The sequence below is a fragment of the Nycticebus coucang genome, chromosome 16 (genome assembly GCF_027406575.1).
Source record: "Nycticebus coucang isolate mNycCou1 chromosome 16, mNycCou1.pri, whole genome shotgun sequence".
Lineage (NCBI taxonomy): Eukaryota > Metazoa > Chordata > Mammalia > Primates > Lorisidae > Nycticebus > Nycticebus coucang.
In genome coordinates, this window is record NC_069795.1 from 89,057,735 (window position 1) to 89,082,891 (window position 25,157).

The window sequence follows — 25,157 nt, forward strand, 5'->3', positions numbered from 1 at the left end:
TGTTACTTTTTGTTCTACAATCCTTTGCTGACATGGATGCTGGCTGAAACTGTTAAAAAGGGCAAGAAAAGAAAACATAACTATCAGAGAAAGAAAAATGTTAAAAAAAAATGAACAAAAATGTCAATCTGCTGACCATGTTTCAACTGCACTATTGTAGGCGGATAAAGAAAAGGATTTTAGTGGTTCTTTTGACATCATCTAAGCATTGCTCATGAAAACTCACACTCTTATCTGTGCCAAAAAGCTTACAGCTGGAAACTGAAGTGGCACAGCTGTGAGGTCTAGTCTACCAGTATTTACCGAAGACCTTTTTATTTGGTATGTGCCAAAATGTCAACGTCTCAGGTCAGTGTTTTAGGCACAGTTCTCTAGAGGTAAAGCACATTATTAAGAAAAACTATACAGCTTTCCTTTTAGAACATCTTTTACCTGCTACCATTCAGTGAAAACAGGATGCCATGCCTCATATAGAAAATAGAAATTCTAGAACACGGACAGTCATTAGTTCCCAGGAGATTGATGGCTTCTCTGGAAGAGTCAAGGAGTCCTTTCCAATCAGAAAGAATCTTTGGCAACAGTAAGATGATTAAAAATCATTGCCATTTTGAGAAAATTGTTCAAGAGAGGAGAATAAACACATAGAAGGAGGAGGTCTTGTGTTTTGTTTTGTTTTGGGGGGTCTTTAAAACTCACCTTCTTAGCTACAGGATCCCCTTTGGGTTGATGATATGACGGAGACATTTTTACCTGGAAAAAAGGCAAACTTTTTAATACCCTTTCAGTTATAGTCTAGTTTTATTTGATACACATTCAAAATAATTCAACTAGAACTAGTATAATGGAGATGAAATAGACATTTTCAAGGAAACAATCGATTTTATGTTTAGTGTCTTTGAAATTTTTCTGGAGGTCAAAAAGTCAGTAGTTAGACAAGATAAAAATATGATTAGGGTAAGAAAAGTGAAACAGATGATCCAGATTGGTTTTAACTAAATGGTGAAGAATTAAATAGATATAGTTCTTTTGTGATAATAAACTGAAGAAATAAAGAATGGTCAGTAATCTTGCAGAAGGCCACGCAAAGTATCTATTGTCATATAATATCCCTTTTAAACAAATCATGCACAGAAGAGTTTGATAATAGTGAAGGATTTAGAAAAAGTATTGGCCAAACAATAATTAAAGGATATTTAGTCAAAGTAAGAAATAACTGACAGTAAAGAAATATCTTCAAATATTCCTGAAAGGCTGAAAGATGGAGATTGTCAGATTAAAGAAATTAGAAAGACTCCACTACATGCTGCCTATAAGAAACACACTTTAAATATAAAGGCTCAAACAGTTGGGAAAAAGATGGGGGAACTATAGCATAACAGCTCTAGATTTCAGAGCAAAAACTTTTATCAGGAATAGAGAGGGTCATTTTATAATAATGAAGGGGTCAATTCATTAGGATATAACAATCCTAAATTTCTGTGCACCTAAAGTTTAAAATATGTGGTACAAAAATATTTATATGTATAGAACTATAAGGAGAAATAAATTTTATAGTTTTAGAGTTCCATACCTCTTTCTCAATAAATGAGAAAGCAAGTAGACAAATAATTAGAAAGGATATGGAAGACTTACATAACACAATCAACTAATTTGATCAGATGGACACTGGCAGAAAAGTTCACCACAAAAGCAGAATACATACTCTTCTCAAGTATACACAGACTAGATCTCTGGAAAAATTCCCAAATACCTGGGGGAATCAGTAACATATTTTCAAATAACCCAGGGATCAAAGGAAAAATCAAAAGTAAATTATTCTCATTTTTTAGGGATAGGGTCTTGCTCTGTTGCCCAGGCCTGAGTAAAGTGGCACAATCATAGCTTACTGCACCTTGACTTCCTAGGCTTTTAAACTATTCTCTGCCTCAGCCTTGCTAATAGCTGGGACTATAGGTTTACAGCACTATGTCTGAATAATTTTTAATTTTTGTAGAGATGGGGTCTTGCTATGTTACCCAGGCTGATGCTGAAGTCCTGGCCTTAAGTGATCCACCTGCCTCAGCCTCCCACAGTCCTAGGATTATAGCCATGAGCCACTGTGCTTGGCCCAAAAGTAAATTAGATCCTAGAGATCAAATTCTGAAGATACAGAAAATCTGAATAGCTATAAAATGAGTAAGGTAATTGAATTAGCAATTAAAAACCTCCTGAAAAAGAAAAGCCTAGGACTTTTCTTTTTTTTTTTTTTTTGTAGAGACAGTTTCACTTTATGGTCCTCGGTAGAGTGCTGTGGTATCACACAGCTCACAGCAAAGCCTAGGACTTTTCATGGAAGAACCCTAGCAAATATTCAAAGAACAATTAATGTCAATCATTCTCAAATTCTTCCAAATAATTTAAGAGGAGGAAATACTTCCTGACTCATTTTATGAGGTATCATCCTGATACTAGGGCCAAGACACTGTAAGAAAACTACAAATTAACATCTCTCATGAATGTTGATGTAAACCTCCCGAATAAAATACTAGAATATCAAATTCAATAGCCTATTTTATACACCATGACCAAGTGAGATGTATTCCAGAATATAAGAATAATATGGAGGGGAGGGGCAAGATGGCAGCCGAGTAGCAGCTTCCTTGCATCTGGGCACCGTGAGTCTGGGGAGATAGGACTCCAGGCATCTCTGGCTGGTGGGATCTGCCTATCATCACCCCTCAGAGGATACAGGGAGTCAGCGAGAGACTTCTGGACCCCAAGAGGAGGACTAAAACAGTGGAAAACAGGCAAGTGGTCGCGTGTGTTCAATCCGTCTAAACCCGCCCGCAACTGTAAGTTCAGTAGCAGCGAGACTGCAAACCAGAAAGGCCTTACCTGTGAACTGTTTTGGTGTCTTTGGACTTGGCACTCAGTTGAACTGCCTTGGGGAGAGCCTGAGCGGGAGTGCGGAGAACTCTGGCCGTTGTCTAGGGCCCCAGTCTGAGCCGCTGAGCCAGACGGAGCTAATAGTATTTGGCTCTGGGTCACAGGCAGCCATTGTGAGTGATCTGCCCCGGCAAGCTCCGCCCTCAGGGTCGCAGAGCTAGAATTGGGTGGGAGCTGGTAACCCAGCGACCAAGTAGCCTAGGGGCGGGGTCTGAGCCGCCTTGCAGCCCTAACCCTCGGGGGCAGAGGGAGACCAGTTTTGGCACACAGGGTAAGTGGATAGCCTCTTCAGCAGTGATTCCAGCGACAAGCACTTCCCTGGGAAAGCTTCTGCTCAGAAAGTGAACAAGTTCAAAGTGCCTTTTAAGTGGGCTGAAGAGAGATTTAGGGTGTCTACCTGCTGGGGTTTGAGAAACTAGCAGTCTCCAGTCGTATCAGAACTGTGATTAACATCTCATACCCCAGAAGACCACGTGTTGCCCAGACAATATTCAATAACATATACATACTGCTTTGTTTTTGGTTGTATTTTTTTTTTTTTGGTTTGGTTTTTTTTTTTTTGTTTATTTTGATGTTGTTGATTGTTGTTTTGTTTTTTAAGTTCAACCTTTTTCATACAGATTCTTTTTCTTTCTCAATTTTTCTAGTTTAATAATAATTTCCCATTGCTGCCTATTTCAATAATTAGAACTTCATTTTTGTTAGTGTTTCTACCACTATTATTTGATTTTCCACCCAATTTTATCGTGTAAAGTTTTCTGTTTGCTTGTTTTGGTTTGATTTATAGCATTTTTGTCTTTCCTCTCTACTTGGTGGAGGTGGGGTACTGTGTCTGATCAGGTTAGCAAAGAGCTGCTGACCTCAAGGGAACCACCCAACTGGGCACCCCAAGAAGATGTTTTTTTTTAAGGTTGTATCAAAGTACCCTACTGTACACCTATATTGCTCTGTCTCCCTCTTTCTGTGCCTCTCTTCTTTTTGTCAATATTCCTTTTACCCGCCCCCTCTCCTTTCTCTATTTTTCTTTTTTTTCTTATCACTCGGTCCTCCTTTCTTTCATCCCTTTTTTGCTCTTCAACCGTCTCACCCTTCTGCTCCTGTAACCCTTAGTCCACAGGCACGAGAACTTAAAGAGCAAGAGGAAGTGAAAGGAAAATTAGGGCAAGGAAACAGATAAAAGAAATCACTCATGAGGAAGAATCAGCAGAAAAATCCAGGCAACATGAAGAACCAGCCCAGAACAACCCCGCCAAGGGACCATGAGGTAGCTACTGCAGAGGATTCCACCTATACAGAAATGTTAGGAATGACAGAAAGGGAATTTAGAATACACATGTTGAAAACAATGAAAGAAATGATGGAAACAATGAAGGAAACTGCTAATAAAGTGGAAAATAACCAAAAGGAAATTCAAAAACAGAATCAAATAAGAGATGAACGATATGAAGACTATAAAAAGGATATAGCAGAGCTGAAGGAACTGAAACAGTCAATTAGGGAACTTAAAGATGCAATGGAAAGTATCAGCAACAGGTTAGACTATGCAGAAGGAAGAATTTCAGAGGTAGAAGACAAAGTTTTTGAGATAACTCAGATAGTAAAAGAGGCAGAAAAGAAGAGAGAGAAAGCAGAACGTTCACTGTCAGAATTATGGGACTTTATGAAGCATTCCAACATACGAGTTATAGGAATTCCAGAAGGGGAAGAAGAATGCCCCAGAGGAATGGAAGCCATACTAGAGAATATTATAAAAGAAAATTTCCCAAATATCACCAAAGATTCTGACACATTGCTTTCAGAGGGCTATCAGACCCCAGGTCGCTCAACTCTAACCGAGTTTCTCCAAGACACATTGTGATGAACCTGTCCAAAGTCAAGACAAAAGAAAAGATTCTGCAAGCTGCCAGGAGTAAGCGCCAGTTGACCTACAGGGGCACATCCATCAGAGTGACCGCAGACTTCTCTAATGAAACTTTCCAAGCAAGAAGACAAGGGTCATCTACCTTTAATCTACTTAAACAGAACAATTTTCAGCCCAGAATTCTGTACCCTGCTAAGCTAAGCTTCAAAATTGACGGAGAAATCAAATCATTTACGGATATACAAACATTGAGGAAATTCGCCACAACAAGACCAGCTCTACAGGAAATACTTCAACCTGTTCTGCACACTTACCACCACAATGGATCAGCAGCAAAGTAAGAACTCAGAAATTAAACGACAGAACCTAACCTAGACACTGATGCAAAAGATAAAACTAAGAAATGGACTCTCACAAAATAAGACGAATAGAATACTACCACACTTATCAATTATCTCAATAAATGTTAATGGCGTGAATTCCCCACTGAAGAGACATAGATTGGTTGACTGGATTAAAAAACACAAGCCATCCATTTGCTGTCTGCAAGAAACAAACCTGGCTTCAAAAGACAAATTAAAGCTCCGAGTCAAGGGTTGGAAGACAATTTTTCAGGCAAATGGAATTCAGAAGAAAAGAGGAGTTGCAATCTTATTTTCAGATACATGTGGATTTAAAGCAACTAAAGTCAAAAAAGACAAAGATGGTCACTTTATATTGGTCAAGGGAAAAATACAACAAGAAGACATTTCAATTCAAAATATCTATGCACCCAATGTAAATGCTCCCAGATTCTTGAAACAGACCTTACTCAGTCTGAGCAATATGATATCTGATAATACCATAATAACAGGGGACCTTAACACTCCTCTTACAGAGCTGGACAGATCCTCTAAACAGAAATTAAACAAGGATATAAGAGATTTAAATGAGACCCTAGAACAACTGTGCTTGATAGACGCATATAGAACACTCCATCCCAAAGAAAAAGAATATACATTCTTCTTATCACCCCATGGAACATTCTCCAAAATTGATCATATCCTGGGACACAAAACAAATATCATCAGAATCAAAAGAATTGAAATTTTACCTTGTATCTTCTCAGACCATAAGGCACTAAAGGTGGAACTCAACTCTAACAAAAACGCTCGACCCCACACAAAGGCATGGAAATTAAACAATCTTCTGTTGAATAACAGATGGGTGCAGGAAGAAATAAAACAGGAAATCATTAACTTCCTTGAGCATAACAACAATGAAGACACAAGCTACCAAAACCTGTGGGATACTTCAAAAGCAGTTTTGAGAGGAAAATTCATCGCTTTAGATGCCTACATTCGAAAAACAGAAAGAGAGCACATCAACAATCTCACAAGAGATCTTATGGAATTGGAAAAAGAAGAACAATCTAAGCCTAAACTCAGTAGAAGAAAAGAAATATCCAAAATCAAATCAGAGATCAATGAAATTGAAAACAAAAGAATCATTCAGAAAATTAATGAAACAAGGAGTTGGTTTTTTGAAAAAATAAATAAAATAGATAAACCATTGGCCAGACTAACGAGGAATAGAAAAGTAAAATCTCTAGTAACCTCAATCAGATATGATAAAGGGGAAATAACAACTAATCCCACAGAGATACAAGAGATCATCTCTGAATACTACCAGAAACTCTATGCCCAGAAATTTGACAATGTGAAGGAAATGGATCAATATTTGGAATCACACCCTCTCCCTAGACTCAGCCAGGAAGAAATAGAGCTCCTGAACAGACCAATTTCAAGCACTGAGATCAAAGAAACAATAAAAAAGCTTCCAACCAAAAAATGGCCTGGTCCAGATGGCTTCACTCCAGAATTCTATCAAACCTTCAAGGAAGAGCTTATTCCTGTACTGCAGAAATTATTCCAAAAAATTGAGGAAGAAGGAATCTTCCCCAACACATTCTATGAAGCAAACATCACCCTGATACCAAAACCAGGAAAAGACCCAAACAAAAAGGAGAATTTCAGACCAATCCCACTCATGAATATAGATGCAAAAATTCTCAACAAAATCCTAGCCAATAGATTACAGCTTATCATCAAAAAAGTCATTCATTATGATCAAGTAGGCTTCATCCCAGGGATGCAAGGCTGGTTTAACATACGCAAGTCTATAAACATTATCCACTATGTTAACAGAGGCAAAAATAAAGATCACATGATCCTCTCAATAGATGCAGAAAAAGCAGTTGATAAAATCCAGCATCCTTTCCTAATTAGAACACTGAAGAGTATAGGCATAGGTGGCACATTTCTAAAACTGATTGAAGCTATCTATGACAAACCCACAGCCAATATTTTACTGAATGGAGTAAAACTCAAAGCTTTTCCTCTTAGAACTGGAACCAGACAAGGTTGTCCTCTGTCACCTTTACTATTCAACGTAGTGCTGGAAGTTCTAGCCAATACAATTAGGCAAGACAAGGAAATAAAGGGAATCCAAATGGGAGCAGAGGAGGTCAAACTCTCCCTCTTTGCTGACGACATGATCTTATACTTAGAGAACCCCAAAGACTCAACCACAAGACTCCTAGAAGTCATCAAAAAATGCAGTAATGTTTCAGGATATAAAATCAATGTCCACAAGTCAGTAGCCTTTGTGTACACCAATAACAGTCAAGATGAGAAGCTAAATAAGGACACCACTCCCTTCACCATAGTTTCAAAGAATATGAAATACCTAGGAATATACCTAACGAAGGAGGTGAAGGACCTCTATAAAGAAAACTATGAAATCCTCAGAAAGGAAATAGCAGAAGATATTAACAAATGGAAGAACATACCATGCTCATGGATGGGAAGAATCAACATTGTTAAAATGTCTATACTTCCCAAAGCAATCTACCTATTCAATGCCATTCCTATCAAAATACCAACATCGTACTTTCAAGACTTGGAAAAAATGATTCTGCGTTTTGAATAGAACCGGAAAAAACCCCATATAGCTAAGGCAGTTCTTTGTAACAAAAATAAAGCTGGGGGCATCAGCATACCAGATTATAGTCTGTACTACAAAGCCATAGTGCTCAATACAGCATGGTACTGGCACAAAAACCGAGACACAGACACTTGGAATCGAATTGAAAACCAAGAAATGAAACTAACATGTTACAACCACCTAATCTTTGATAAACCAAATAAGAACATACCTTGGGGGAAAGACTCCCTATTCAATAAATGGTGTTGGGAGAACTGGATGTCTACATGTAAAAGACATGGACTGGACCCACACCTTTCCCCATTCACAAAAATTGATTCAAGATGGATAAAGGACTTAAATTCAAGGCATGAAACAATAAAAATCCTCAAAGAAAGCGTAGGAGAAAAACACTGGAAGATATTGGCCTGGGGAAAGACTTCATGAAGAAGACTGCCATGGCAATTGCAACAACAACAAAAATAAACAAATGGGACTTCATTAAACTGAAAAGCTTCTGTACAGCTAAGGAGACAACAACCAAAGCAAAGAGACAACCTACACAATGGGAAAGGATATTGCATATTTTCAATCAGACAAAAGCTTGATAACTAGGATCTATAGAGAACTCAAATTAATCCACATGAAAAAAGCCAACAATCCCATATATCAATGGGCAAGAGACATGAATAGAACTTTCTCTAAAGATGACAGACGAATGGCTAACAAACACATGAAAAAATCTTCATCATCTCTATATATTAGAGAAATGCAAATCAAAACAACCCTGAGATATCATCTAACCCCAGTGAGAATGGCCCACATCACAAAATCTCAAAACTGCAGATGGTGGCGTGGATGTGGAGAGAAGGGAACACTTTTACACTGCTGGTGGGACTGCAAACTAGTACAACCTTTCTGGAAGGAAGTATGGAGAAACCTCAAAGCACTCAAGCTAGACCTCCCATTTGATCCTGCAATCCCGTTACTGGGCATCTACCCAGAAGGAAAAAAATCCTTTTATCATAAGGACACTTGTACTAGACTGTTTATTGCAGCTCAATTTACAATCGCCAAAATGTGGAAACAGCCTAAATGCCCACCAACCCAGGAATGGATTAACAAGCTGTGGTATATGTATTCCATGGAATACTATTCAGCCATTAAAAAAAATGGAGACTTTACATCCTTCGTATTAACCTGGATGGACGTGGAAGACATTATTCTTAGTAAAGCATCACAACAATGGAGAAGCATGAATCCTATGTACTCAATTTTGATATGAGGACAATTAATGACAATTATGGTTATAGGGGGGGAACAGAAAGAGGGATGGAGGGAGGTGGGTGGGGCCTTGGTGTGTGTCACACTTTATGGGGGCAAGACATGATTGCAAGAGGGACTTTACCTAAGAATTGCAATCAGTGTAACCTGGCTTATTGTACCCTCAATGAATCCCCAACAATAAAAAAAAAAAGAATAATATGATAATCAATCAGTATAACATTAACAGAAAGAAGGAGAAAAACTAGATGATCATCTCAATTGGTACAGAAAAATCATTTGACAAAATAAAATAACCTGATCATGACAAAGTTGAATTAGGAAAGAACTACCTCAACATAATAAAGGCCAGATATTAAAAACCCACAGCTAACATCATACTCAATGGTGAAAGACTGAAAGCTCTTCCTCTAAGATCAGTAGAAGACAATGGCTACTTTCAGCACTTCTATTCAATGTAATATTGAATGTTCTAGTCAAAGTAAGCAGGCAAGAAAAATAAAAGGTACTCAAGGAAAAAGTAAAATTATTTCTGTTTGTAGATGACATGATCTTACACATAAACACCCTAAAGATTCCACAAAAAAAAGAGAAAAATTATAATTGGTAAATAAATTCAGAAAAGTAGCAGGATATAAAAATCAACACATGAAAAGCAGCTATATTTCTATATACTGACAAGAACTGGAAAAGAAAATTAAGGAAACAATTCCATTTACTACTGCATCAAGAAAAAAAAAATAGAAAAGAAAAGAAAATACTTAGGAATAAACCTAGCCTAGGAAGTGAAAGAATTGTGTACTAGAAACTAGAAAACATTGTTGAAAGAAATTAAGGATACAAATGGAAACATATTCCATGTTCATGGATTCAAAGACTTAATATTATTAAGATGTCAATACCTGTACTACCCCAAATAGTCAACAGATTCAATCCAGTCCCTATCAAAATCCCAATGATTTTTTTTCAGAAATAGAAAAATCTACCCTGAATTCATATATAATCTCAAGAGACTATGAATAGCCAAAACGATCTTGAAAAAGAACAAAGTGAAGGTCTCACACTTCCTGGTATCAAAACTAACTACAAAGCTGCAGTCAACAAAACAGGTAGTACTAGCATAAAGACATACAGACTAATCAAACACAATAGAGATCCAGCAATAAACCTTCACATATATGGTTTAAACGATTTTTGACAAAGGTACCAAGACCACTTATGAGGGAAAGGAAATTCTCATTAACAAATGATGTTGAGAAAACCGGATATCCACATGCAAACGAATGTGAAGTTGGACATTTACCCTATACTCTATAGAAAAATTAATTCAAAGTGGATCACAGACCTAAATGCTAGAGCTAAAACTACAAATTCATAGGAGAAAATACAAGAGAACAGTTTCACAACACTGAATTTGGGAATGATTTTTTTGGATATGACACCAAAGGCATAAGCAACAATAATAAAATATTAGACAAGCTGGACTTCATCAACTTTTGTATGTTAAATGACATTATCAATAGAGTAAAAAGGTAATCCAAAGAATTGAAAAAAAATTTACAAATGATATATATGATTAAGGATTCATATTGAGAATATATACAGAACTCCTAAAGAAAATTGGAAAAATAACCTGATTAAAAAATGAGCAAAGGACTTGAACAGATCTTTTTCCAAAGAAGATTCACAGATGGCTAATAAACATGAAAAGATGCTCAATATCATTAGTCATTCAGGAAATGCAAGTCAAAACTATGAGACACCTACTGCACACCATCAGAATAGTTGAAACTAAAACTTCACATGTCAAATCTATTAAGAGTAGAGTATACTGTGGCTCAGTGGGCAGGGCACCGGCCCCATATACCGAGGGTGGCGGGTTCAAACCTGGCCTCAGCTAAACTGGAACAACAACAACAACAACAAAATAGCTGGGCATTGTGGCGGGCACCTGTAGTCCCAGGAGGCTGAGGCAAGGGAATCGCCTGAACCCAGGCACTGGAGGTTGCTGTGAGCAGTGCGATGCCATGGCACTCTACTGTGGGCAATAAAGTGAAACTCTGTCTCTCCAAAAAAAAAAAAAAAAAAAAAAAAAAAGAGTAGAGTATAAAAGTCTTAAGACAACAATTAAGTAAGTGAGGTGAAGGTTATGTTAATTAGGTTGACGTAAGCATTCCAAATTGTATATAAAATCAGTACATTGTACCCCATAAAAGCATTAATGTACACAGTATGCTTTAATAAAAAAACATAAAATGACTGACTATCCCAGGGATATGGAGGAACTGGAGCTCTCATACACTCTAGTAGGAAAGGAAAATGGTACAACTACTTTGAAAAATAAACTTTCTTAAAATGATAAACATCCATGTGTCATATGAGACAGATACTCTATTCCTAGCTATTTCCCAAATGAAATGAAAGTTTATGTCCAGTCCATACAAAGACTTACATGCAAATCTGCACAAGAGCTTTCCCTTTATTAGCCAGAAACTAGAAAAATCTGAATATTCAGAAAAGGTAATGATACACAAATTATGGTACATCTATAAAATGAACATTGCTCAGCAGTAAGGAATGAACTCTTGATACAGTAATACAGACAAATATCAAATAATTATGCTGAGTGAAAGAAGTCAGATAAAGTTCTGAAGTAGATAAAAATAGTTCCATTTATCTAAAATTCTATAAAATGCCAACTAATCTATTCTGACAGAAAGATAATTAGTGGTTACCAAGGAACAGAAGGGAGGATTTGAGTACATTTTTGGTATGGTACATTCATAGATGTATAGATAAGTCAAATTTGTACACCCTATATACGTGCAGTTTACATCAATTATTACCTTAATAAAACATTTAAGTAATTTTGTAGAATGTAGCCATAACAATGGTTAGAAAGGAACTTATAGCTTTATATACGATAATGGAAAATAACAAAAGTTTAAAATAAAAGACTTAAGTTTCCAATTTAAAAAAGTACAAAAAGTAAAACTAAAGTAGACAAAAAGGAAATAATAAGGAGCAAAAACCAATGGAAAAAAATCAAATAAAACAGAGAAAATTAACAAAGCCAAAAATTGGTTCTTTGAAAAGATCAACAAAATCGATAAACTATTAACATTGATCAAAAAAGAGAATACAAATTATCAAGATATATTACAACATGCTACATAATTTACAGAAATTAAAAAATAATAACAGCCTATTGTTTGATCACAACCAATTACAGATTCCTTTGTTCTTTCTCCACTCCCACTGTTTCACTTGACTAGCCCCCCCCAAAAAAGAGCCTAAGAGCCTATATAAACAAATTAATGCTAATAAATTTGACAAATTAAAAGGACACATTCCTTAAAAACAGAACTTACAAAAATGGATCCAAGACAGAAAATATGAAGTCTTATATCTATTAAAGAAATTAAATTTGTTATCAAACACAAAATGATATTTCACATTTTCACTTGTGAAAATTCCTAGTTCACATGCTTTTTAGCAGTGAATTTTAGCAAATATTAAGTATACAAAGACTACCATATGAAAATGGAATATCAACTTATTAATTTATGAGGGAAAATATAATTATTAATGTGAATAGTTTGTAGTTTTCTAGTTTGATGGATACTAGATATCATGTCTAGAATGAGGTAGAAGATGTGTAAGAATTGGGTAAGCAATTGCACTCAAGATCTCCAGCCTCTTTCAACTATCACAATCTAATTATAAGAGCCTAAAGTACAGATAATAAAGATATTTCCTATCACTGTGGGATCACTGTTCAAGCAGGACCATGTCACAGGCCTTTTTGCTTTCTCCTTCTGACTTTAAGAATAACTTCAGAAAAATACCTTAGGCTCAATGATCAAACGACTGGCTGTCCAGACTGCCCTCTCAGATTCAGCAGGTCTGTAAAAATTAGACTTGACAGTCCTTGCTATAATATACCATGGCATTAATACTCTGGAATTCATTCCAGATGTCTGATGTAGCTTGCTAAAACTGATCCTCGTAGACTCTTTTTGAAAAGGGAGAAAGTAGATTTTCAAAGCAAAGTAGATATTTAAGCTTAAAAAATGACCTCATGAAAGAATCTGCAGACTTTTTACAAACAAGCTAAGAACTAGATGTGTTGGTGGACAATTTATCTGAGAAGGCTGTTCTCCAGAGATTAAGTCAGAGGCAACGGAAATAGTTCAGCATCCTTCATGAAAGGTCTTATTTTATTCATTTAAAAATGAATTCTGGAAATACCTTAGGGGTATGAAGATTCCTTCTGGAAATACCTTAGGCAATGAAGCTTAAAAGAAACACTTTAAATCCAGGTGAGCAAATACTAGATCTGAGGATATGAATGATACACTATGCTATGGCCTTAAAAATGAACTTTTTGTGATCTTTGTTAGTAAAACAATTTTTCACTTAGAGAAGCAATCTGACCTGAAGTTGAAAAGCAACTGTTTATATTGCTTTTTAAAAAACAAGCCTTAATTTTTCTGGTTACAAAAGGAATACTGATGGAAATTTAGAAAATACAAAAGAGTAAACAAAACAAATAAAAATTATGAACAATGCAGCAGTAACTGCTATTAACATTTGGAATCACACCGTTCTGTGATCTCTTTATATTGCACGCTATGACAATTTACTTCATTATATCACTATCCTTCTATAATGTGGCTTTTCATGGCTACGAAGTGGTTTGTTCATTGTACCAACATACCATAACTAATTCAACCAACTGTGAGCTACTGAGACATTTAGGTTGTTTTCCATTTTTTTTTATTATTAATAATGTTGTTATAAGAGTCCTGACAAGGCCAGAGATAGTGGCTCACACCTGTGAATTTTGGCACTCTGGGAAGCTGAGGAGGAAGGATCCTTTGAGATTAGGAGTTTAAGACCAGCCTGAGCGGGGTGGTGCCTGTGGCTCAAAGGAGTAGGGCACCGACCCCATATGCCAGAGGTGGTGGGTTCAAACCCAGCCCCGGCCAAAAACTGCAAATAAAAAGACCAGCCTGAGCAAGAGTGACGCCCTATCTCTACTAAAAATAGAAAAATTAGGCAGGTGTTGTGGTGGGTGCCTGCAGCCCCAGCTACTTGGGAGGCTAAGGCAAGAGGATCATTTGAGCTCTGGAGTTTGAGGTCATGAGCTAGGCTAAGGCCATGGAACTACAGGAAAAAAAAAAAAAAAGAATCTGGATAACACTTGTCCTAGGGGTGTAAACATCTAAAACTACGTATTGCTAATATTTCTCCTGAAAAGTAAAATGGGTCCACAAACCCTCTTCTTGTAATTCTAAAATCCAAAAGCTCTGAAACCAAAAGGATTGTTTTCTTAAAAACATTTGGCAGGAATGTTTTTGGGAGGTCAGCAGAACCTGACCTGAACAGAAGAAAGACAGGTTTGTCACAGTCCGCATTTGATTATGGGACGCTGCCCTAGTCCACACTGGGAATGGTGTATAATGGTGTATGATATACAATGCAGGCACCACATTACCTTTCTTTTACCACTTTCAAGATGCCATTTTAATGTCTTCTGGCCTCCATTTTTTAAAAATGAAATGTCAGCCATCATTCTTACTGTCTTGTCTTTGGCTCCTTTTAAGATTTCTTCTTTGTCTTTGGTTTCAGCAGTTTAATTATGACTATGATGCGTCTGAGTGTGGTTTTCTTTATATTTATCCTGCGAGAGCAGCGGTTCTCAACCTGTGGGTTGCGACCCACAGGAACTATATTAAAGGGCTGCAGCATTAGGAAGGTTGAGAACCACTGTGCTAGAGGTTTTGTGAGCTTTTTGGATCTATGGTTAGTGTTTTTTTACTAAATTTGGTTTAATTTCAGACATTATTAGGTCTGACTTTTCCAGGCCCTATTCTCTTTCTCCATCATGTTCCACACACATACAGATAGGCACGAACACACAAATATATCAACAATATACATATTACATATATTTAAAATTATATATGTAGGGTAGAGATAAAGTTTCTGTGAAATTTAAAAAGTAAACTTAATAAAATAGTAAACTAATTTAAATTGCACATGAACTTCATGTCCACCCTGTATATGCTAGACTTCTTGATACTGTTCCACAGATCACCAAGAGCTCACTTTACTTTTCTTTTCAATTCTTTTCACCTCTGTGTTTCAGTTACCATTATTTCTTTTGAACTGTGTTCAAATTTACTGATAAACTTTTTTTGTCATTGTTAAAAATGCTACGGATATTGGGCGGATCCTGTGGCTCAAAGGAGTAGGGCGCCAACCCCATATGCTGGAGGTGGTGGGTTCAAACCTAGCCCCGGCCAAAAACTGCAAAATCTGCAAAAAAAAAAAGAAAATGCTATGGATTATCTAATAAAATTTTCATTTTATGTATGTTTTATAGGTCTAGAATTTATACTTGATTTTATTTCATACTTTCCATTTCTGTGCTGAGATTTCTCCCATGTGTTCGGTCATTCTACTAATCTTTTCCTCTATATCTTTTAATGTATTTATAATTTCTATAAATTCCTTAACTGCCAAGTCCAACAACTACGTCATTCATATGTCTGCTTCTATTGATGTTTTTTCTCTTAATTATAGGTTACATATTCCTTCTTCCTACTGATTCTATGATAGTTTGGGCTTCAGCTTTGGTAGATTTATTTTGCTTTGCCCTTAGGCTTTGGAAAGCCCTTAGTCCTTAACCATGGCCCTTGGGCAATTTCAACACAAAAATTAAGGTATGTATGTATTTTGAGACAGAGTCTCTCTATGTCGCCCTTGGTAGAGTGCTATGGTGTCACAGCTCACAGCAACATCAAACTCTTGAGCTTAACTCTTGCCTCAGCCTCCCAAGTAGCTGGGACTACAGGCACCCACCACAACGCCCGGCTATTTTTTGTTGTAGTTGTCATTGTTTAGCTGACCTGGTTCAAACCCGACAGCCTCAGTGTATGTGGCTAGCGCCACAACCACTGTGCTAAAGGGCACTGAGCCTAAGGTATTTATTAATCCCTTTAATACAGCAGCATTTACATTCAAAACTTAGCATATGCATCTGCTGGCATTTTTACTTAGTTTTTTAGTTCTCCTGATGCTGCTTTCTGCTGCGTTTCTTGAAGAAAGCAAGAACCTTTGCTTATATGCAATTTGGAAACTTGTAAAGAAAAATTCAGGATCTTTTCTCTATGACACTCCCCTTCCGGAGATTTCTCCCCTCAATTTAGAGCTGCTTTAGTGTCTTGAACTTTGACCTCTCTTTCTTAATCCCAGTAAGAATGCTACTTTCTGGGGGTGATGCTCAAGGAATAGGGCACCAGCCCCATATGCCAAGGGTGGTGAGTTCAAACCCAGCCCCAGCCAAAAAAAAAAAAAAAAAGAATGCTACTTTCTATGCATGCTTTTTCTCCAGTACTGCCAGGCAAACCAAGAAGTACTCTAGGGAAAAGCTAGTTAAATGTAGACTTTCTCCAGTTTGCTTCCCTTCTTTTGAAGTTTATGTTCCCTACAGTTTCTGCCTACTTCCAGTTGTTTTCCAAACAATGTTTTATTTTTTTCATATTTTGTCTAGACTTCGTAATTGTTATTGGCAGAAAGGTTCATTCAATATAGGCTACTGTGCCATCATTGCAATTAGAACTCTACTACCCTGTTTTCCCTAAAATAAGACAGTGTCTTATTTTAAGGTGTGCTCCCAAAGATGCGCTAGGTCTTATTTTCAGGGGACGTCTTATCTTTCCTGTAAGTAGGTCTTATTTTTGGAGGATGTCTTATTTTCAGGGAAACGGGGTATATTTCTTCAAAGACTTTTTCTGTGCTCTCTCTACCCCTGCTTCTTCCAGGACTCCAATTAGATATGCATTTGGGCATTTGAAGTTGTTCTAAAGTTCCCTGACTTCTATTGCTACATAGTTAAGTCCACTAATCACTTGTTCTCCATGCACTTAGTCTCATCTAGTGTGCCCTCCATCTCAAACACGGCAGTTTGAATCTCTAGATGTTCTATTGGCATTTTCTAACTTCCATATCTCTAGTTAACATATTCAATATCTTTTCTCTAGCTTCTTTAACATGTGGAATACAATTACAGTAACTTTAAAGGTCTTTGCCTACTAATTCTATCATTGCGGGGTCATTTTTAATGGATTTTTTTTTCTTTTGTCTCCTCATTATGACCCGTATTTTCCTGCTTCTTTGCATGCCTGATAATTTCTGGCCAAATGTCAGATGCTGTGAATTCTACCTTGTTGAATATTGGATAATTTTATAATTCTTGGTATATTCTTGAGCTTTGGTCTGAGATGTAGTTTAAGTACTTGAAAATACTTTTGATCTTTTTAGATTTTGCTTTTAAGTTTTTTTAGATGGGATCAAAGCAGCAGTTAGTCTAAGCTTATTTTTTCCACATTACTGAGGCTAAGACTTTACTTAGCATTCTCATACTGCCCAGTGCATTACAAAGTTTTCCAGGTTAGCTGGTAGATATAGTCATTATTCCTGCCTGTGTGTTAGTCTCAGACATTAACTCATCTAATCCTTTTAGGTGGCCCCTCTTTTTTAAATTCTAACCCTCAAATAGTTTCCTCACACAAATGGCTGAGTACTCAACTGAACAAAGTCTCCTTCTGCAGCTCTGGCACTCTCCCTCTGTGTGGCTCTCTCCTGCCCAACATCCTGTCTGTGGACTTTAGCCACTTTGGTTTCCCAGACTCGTAGTTCTGTCTCCTTGACCTGGAGAGTCTGATAGGTTCCACCTTGGCTCCTCCTCTGAGTAGCGGTTTGGAAGCTTCAGTCTAGGCAGTAATATGGGGGCAATCCTAGCATTTATGTCATTTGTTTCTTGTCTTTCAAAGGTCACTATTTTTTATTGACTGATGTCCAATGTCTTACTTAAGAAGCATTATTTTATATATTTTCCCTGCAAGAAACTTCAAGTTCATCTTGTTCATAAATAGAAGTCCTGTGTTGCCTTTATAAAATCCAAAAAATTCTGAATTCTGGACATATCTGGACATAATTACTTAGATAAGGGATTGTGAATTTGTACAAATATGCATTCCCAGTAATGGATATTACTGGGAAATAATAATGCAAAAGGTATCTGTCTCCTCACAACCTGATGAGTATAAATACATATGTATTTTTCCTTTTTTTTTTTTTTTTATTGAGACAGAGCCTCAAACTGTTGCCCTGGATAGAGGGCTGTGGCATCACAGCTCACAACAACCTTCAACTCCTGGGCTCAAGCGATTCTCTTGCCTCTGCCACCCAAGCAGCTGGGACTACAGGTGCCCGCCACAATGCCCAGCTATTTTTTGGTTGCAGCCATCATTGTTGTTTGGCAGGCCCAGACTGGATTCGAATCCACCAGCTCAGGTGTATGTGGCTGGCGCCTTAGCCACTTGAGCCACAGGCGCAGAGTCAGTACATATGTATTTTTAATTTGTGCCAATTTTATTACATATTTTTTAAAAATTTCCCAGTTTTTATTTATTGATTGAGACAGAGTCTCACTATGTCACCCTGGGTAGAGTGCACCATGGCGTCATCATAGCTCATAGCAACCTCAAACTCTTTGAGCTTGAGTGATCCTCTTACCTCAGCCTTTTGAGTAGCTGGGACTACAGGCACCTGCTATAATACCTGGCTAGTTTTTCTATTATCGTACAGAGGGAGTCACGCTCTAGGTCAGGCTGGTCTCAAACTTCTGAGTTCAAGCAATCCCCCTGCCTTGACCTCCCAGAGTGCTAGGATTATAGGTGTGAGCCGCTGTGCCCAGACAAAAAAATTTCCCAGTTTCATAAGTAAAAGCAATTATATCGTACTGTTGTTTTAACTTGCATTTTTTGGAACACTGATAAAATTTAGTGGGGTTCTTTTTTTTCACATTATACTAGACAAGAGAATCTTTTTAATGTCCTAATCTCATATTTTCATCAAAGCCTTAGTTCTCCATAAAAATGGAAAACACTTTTTTGGTATTATTGCCATCCTTAGGTCTCAAGCCTTTTCTATGTTTTAAAGAGAGATGTACAAATTCACAAAACTTTTAAGAGTCTGATGGTTACACAGCTCTGGAGAAGAGGTAAGGACTGGGGTGGTACTACAGATGTGGCTATCTATCCATTTTCGACGATCACAATCATTGGGTCATATCATTTCCTTTGTTTTAAACTCTTCGTTGTTTCCAAAGAATAAAACCCAAGCCCTTTACCAGGGTCTGCAAGGCTATTCAAGCTCTGCCTACCTATCTCTTCAACCTCATGCCTTGTCATTTTCCCGGTTAGGCGCTATGTTCCAGCTATTGATTTTTTCTCAGCTCCTTGAACAAGTCATTGCCTGCTCAGATCCTTTTTGCCCACTGTTCCCTCTTGCCTGAAACGTTTTTCACATAGTTGGTACCTCTCATCCTTTAGGTCTTAGCTTAAATGTTATTTCTGCAGGCAGATATTCCCTGACCACCTAATCAAAGTAGATTTCCCTCACGTTATTCTCCCCATAACATTCTAGTCTTTCTTTTCACATTATGTACCCACCTCAATGTGAAACTATATATTTGGAATAAATTTTTTTTTTATTTTTATTTTTTTGTAGAGACAGAATTTCACTTTATCACCCACAGTAGAGTGCCGTGACGTCACATAGCTCACAGCAACCTCCAACTCCTGGGCTTAGGCGACTCCCTTGCCTCAGCCTCCCAAGTAGGAATGTTTTTTTTTTTTTTTTTTATTCAAGTATCGTCTTGTTCCCTTACTAAATGGTAAACTACATGATGGTGGGAACTATGGGTATTTTTGGTCACCATTGTGTATTCACTCCAAGAGGAGCATCTGGTCCAAGGCAGGCACAGTGGCTGAAGTAATGCATCACCAAGTACTAGAGTATAATAACAAGATTACTGACAAATGGGCAAAAGTCTCCTCAGTTTCATTATAATAGGGTCACTGCTCATTTCCATGCATTTCTGAGACATATTAATCTTCATATAATTTATAAGTTTAATTTTGAAGATATCCTTTTGAGAAATGTTGCTACTGCCAAACACTGAAATCTCATTTTTTAGTATTTAATTTGAATATAACCTGTTTATAACAGAAGCTAATATTATTTAAAATGGACAACTGAAAACATGACATTAAAACCAGTGTTTCTATTTCATTAAGTGGCGTGTAAGGCAAATCTGCACTGTATAGTGGGAGCTCAAAATAAATAAGAAATGTACAATGGTCAACAGAAAATTATTTCTAGTGAACATAAATAAATATCATTTACTGAATAATTACCTGGAAGTTGTAAACACTTCCCTCCGACATTATTTATTTACCCTAAAAGTCAATATATTTTCGTAGACAACTCTGAAAACCAAGATAAAACCAATTCTAAGTATGGGCTAAAAACAAAAAATCAGCATATTTCATTTAATTTTCTCCTTTTGTGATTGATGAAGGATGTTGGGCAGCTATTGTATATTTCCAGTTGCTTTCGAATATTTATCTCTTAGTGGAAAGTCAAAAAGCCTCTGATATCTGATGTTCTTGGCTCCTACCATGAGGGCTGATTTCCAGCAACACATTATAAAACTCCCAGTGAGTATCCAAATGCTCTTGCTTTTCTAAGTTTTAAAAGGAATAACAACTTGAATCTTCTAGCATATGATAATGTGTTGCTTTTTACTTAATCTCATGAACTGCAAATTCTATTAATAAAATAATAATTTTTAGAGGAAGGCAGAGCAAGATGGCAGCCGAGTAACAGCTTCCTTGCATCTGGGCACCGTGAGTCTGGGGAGATAGGACTCCAGGCATCACTGGCTGGTGGGAACTGCCTATCATCACTCCTATAAGGATACAGGGAGTCAGCGAGAGACTTCTGGACCCCAAGAGGAGGACTAAAACAGTGGAAAACCGGCAAATGGTAGCGTGTGTTCAATCCGTTTAAACCCGCCCACAACTTCCACAGGCACGAGAACTTAAAGAGCAAGAGGAAGTGAAAGGAAAATCAGGGCAAGGAAACAGATAAAAGAAATCACTCATGAGGAAGAATCAGCAGAAAACTACAGGCAACATGAAGAACCAGTCTAGAACAACCCCACCAAGGGACCATGAGGTAGCTACTGCAGATGATTCCACCAGTATAGAAATGTTAGGAATGACAGAAAGGGAATTTAGAATACACATGTTGAAAACAATGAAAGAAATGATGGAAACAATGAAGGAAATTGCTAATAAAGTGGAAAATAACCAAAAGGAAATCCAAAAACAGAATCAAATAAGAGATGAACGATATGAAGAATATAAAAAGGATATAGCAGAGCTGAAGGAACTGAAACAGTCAATTAGGGAACTTAAAGATGCAATGGAAAGTATCAGCAACAGGTTAGACCATGCAGAAGAAAGAATTTCAGAGGTAGAAGACAAAGTTCTTGAGATAACTCAGACAGTAAAAGAGGAAGAAAAGAAGAGAGAGAAAGCAGAACGTTCACTGTCAGAATTATGGGACTTTAAGAAGCGTTCCAACATACGAGTTATAGGAATTCCAGAAGGGGAAGAAGAATGCCGCAGAGGAATGGAAGCCATACTAGAGAATATTATAAAAGAAAATTTCCCAAATATCACCAAAGATTCTGACACACTGCTTTCAGAGGGATATCGGACCCCGGGTCGCCTCAACTCTAACCGAGGTTCTCCAAGACACATTGTGATGAACCTGTCCAAAGTCAAGACAAAAGAAAAGATTCTGCAAGCTGCCAGGAGTAAGCGCCAGTTGACCTACAGGGGCAAATCCATCAGAGTGACCGCAGACTTCTCTAATGAAACTTTCCAAGCAAGAAGACAATGGTCATCTACCTTTAATCTACTTAAACAGAACAATTTTCAGCCCAGAATTCTGTACCCTGCTAAGCTAAGCTTCAAAATTGATGGAGAAATCAAATCATTTACGGATATACAAACATTGAGGAAATTCGCCACAAGACCAGCTCTACAGGAAATACTTCAAACTGTTCTGCACACTGACCACCACAATGGATCAGCAGGAAAGTAAGAACTCAGAAATCAAAGGACAGAACCTAACCTCCACACTGATGCAAAAGATAAAACTAAGCAATGGACTCTCACCAAATAAGACGAATAGAATACTACCACACTTATCAATTATCTCAATAAATGTTAATGGCGTGAATTCCCCACTGAAGAGACATAGATTGGCTGACTGGATTAAAAAACACAAGCCATCCATTTGCTGTCTGCAAGAAACACACCTGGCTTCAAAAGACAAATTAAAGCTCCGAGTCAAGGGTTGGAAGACAATTTTTCAGGCAAATGGAATTCAGAAGAAAAGAGGAGTTGCAATCCTATTTTCAGATACATGTGGATTTAAAGCAACTAAAGTCAAAAAAGACAAAGATGGTCACTTTATATTGGTCAAGGGAAAACTACAACAAGAAGACATTTCAATTCTAAATATATATGCACCCAATTTAAAAGCTCCCAGATTCTTGAAGCAGACCTTACTCAGTCTGAGCAATATGATATCTGATAATACCATCATAACAGGGGACTTTAACACACCTCTTACAGAGCTGGACAGATCCTCTAAACAGAAATTAAACAAAGATGTAAGAGATTTAAAAGAGACCCTAGAACAACTATGCTTGATAGACGCATATAGAACACTCCACCCCAAAGATAAAGATTATACATTCTTCTCATCACCCCATGGAACATTCTCCAAAATTGATCATATCCTGGGACACAAAACAAATATCAACAGAATCAAAAGAATTGAAATTTTACCTTGTATCTTTTCAGACCATAAGGCACTAAAGGTGGAACTCAACTCTAACAAAAATGCTCAACCCCACACAAAGGCATGGAAATTAAACAATCCTCTGTTGAATAACAGATGGGTGAAGGAAGAAATAAAACAGGAAATCATTAACTTCCTTGAGCATAACAACAATGAAGACACAAGCTACCAAAACCTGTGGGATACTGCAAAAGCAGTTTTGAGAGGAAAATTCATCGCTTTAGATGCCTACATTCGAAAAACAGAAAGAGAGCACATCAACAATCTCACAAGAGATCTTATGGAATTGGAAAAAGAAGAACAATCTAAGCCTAAACTCAGTAGAAGAAAAGAAATATCCAAAATCAAATCAGACATCAATGAAATTGAAAACAAAAGAATCATTCAGAAAATTAATGAAACAAGGAGTTGGTTTTTTGAAAAAATAAATAAAATAGATAAACCATTGGCCAGACTAACTAGAAATAGAAAAGTAAAATCTCTAATAACCTCAATCAGAAACGATAAAGGGGAAATAACAACTGATCCCACAGAGATACAAGAGATCATCTCTGAATACTACCAGAAACTCTATGCCCAGAAATTTGACAATGTGAAGGAAATGGATCAATATTTGGAATCACACCCTCTCCCTAGACTCAGCCAGGAAGAAATAGAGCTCCTGAACAGACCAATTTCAAGCACTGAGATCAAAGAAACAATAAAAAAGCTTCCAACCAAAAAATGCCCTGGTCCAGATGGCTTCACTCCAGAATTCTATCAAACCTTCAAGGAAGAGCTTATTCCTGTACTGCAGAAATTATTCCAAAAAATTGAGGAAGAAGGAATCTTCCCCAACACATTCTATGAAGCAAACATCACCCTGATACCAAAACCAGGAAAAGACACAAACAAAAAGAAGAATTTCAGACCAATCTCACTCATGAATATAGATGCAAAAATCCTCAACAAAATCCCAGCCAATAGATTACAGCTTATCATCAAAAAAGTCATCCATCATGATCAAGTAGGCTTCATCCCAGGGATGCAAGGCTGGTTTAACATACGCAAGTCCATAAACGTTATCCACCATATTAACAGAGGCAAAAATAAAGATCACATGATCCTCTCAATAGATGCAGAAAAAGCATTTGATAAAATCCAGCATCCTTTTCTAATTAGAACACTGAAGAGTATAGGCATAGGTGGCACATTTCTAAAACTGATTGAAGCTATCTATGACAAACCCACAGCCAATATTTTACTGAATGGAGTAAAACTCAAAGCTTTTCCTCTTAGAACTGGAACCAGACAAGGTTGTCCTCTGTCACCTTTACTATTCAACATAGTGCTGCAAGTTCTAGCCAATACAATTAGGCAAGACAAGGAAATAAAGGAAATCCAAATGGGAGCAGAGGAGGTCAAACTCTCCCTCTTTGCTGATGACATGATCTTATACTTAGAGAACCCCAAAGACTCAACCACAAGACTCCTAGAAGTCATCAAAAACTACAGTAATGTTTCAGGATATAAAATCAATGTCCACAAGTCAGTAGCCTTTGTATACACCAATAACAGTCAAGATGAGAAGCTAATTAAGGACACAACTCCCTTCACCATAGTTTCAAAGAAAATGAAATACCTAGGAATATACCTAACGAAGGAGGTGAAGGACCTCTATAAAGAAAACTCTGAAATCCTCAGAAAGGAAATAGCAGAGGATATTAACAAATGGAAGAACATACTATGCTCATGGATGGGAAGAATCAACATTGTTAAAATGTCTATACTTCCCAAAGCAATCTACCTATTCAATGCCATTCCTATCAAAGTACCTACATCGTACTTTCAAGATTTGGAAAAAATGATTCTGCGTTTTGTATGGAGTCGGAAAAAACCCCGTATAGCTAAGGCAGTTCTTAGTAACAAAAATAAAGCTGGGGGCATCACCATACCAGATTTTAGTGTGTACTACAAAGCCATAGTGGTCAAGACAGCATGGTACTGGCACAAAAACAGAGAGATAGACACTTGGAATCGAATTGAACACCAAGAAATGAAATTAACATCTTACAACCACCTAATCTTTGATAAACCAAACAAGAACATACCTTGGGGGAAAGACTCCCTATTCAATAAATGGTGTTGGGAGAACTGGATGTCTACATGTAAAAGACTGAAACTGGACCCACACCTTTCCCCACTCACAAAAATTGATTCAAGATGGATAAAGGACTTAAATTTCAGGCATGAAACAATAAAAATCCTCAAAGAAAGCATAGGAAAAACACTGGAAGATATTGGCCTGGGGGAAGACTTCATGAAGAAGACTGCCATGGCAATTGCA

The 25,157-nt window shown here is 37.2% G+C and overlaps 1 protein-coding gene across 1 annotated transcript in view; it reads right to left on the minus strand.

The window, feature by feature from the left end:
* Positions 1-25,157, minus strand: part of VPS8 (VPS8 subunit of CORVET complex) — a 329,884-nt gene that overhangs the window by 27,043 nt on the left and 277,684 nt on the right. The window contains exon 46 of the mRNA XM_053565122.1: positions 697-750. Coding sequence (XP_053421097.1) covers positions 697-750 — 54 coding nt within the window. The remainder of the gene's footprint in view (positions 1-696; positions 751-25,157) is intronic.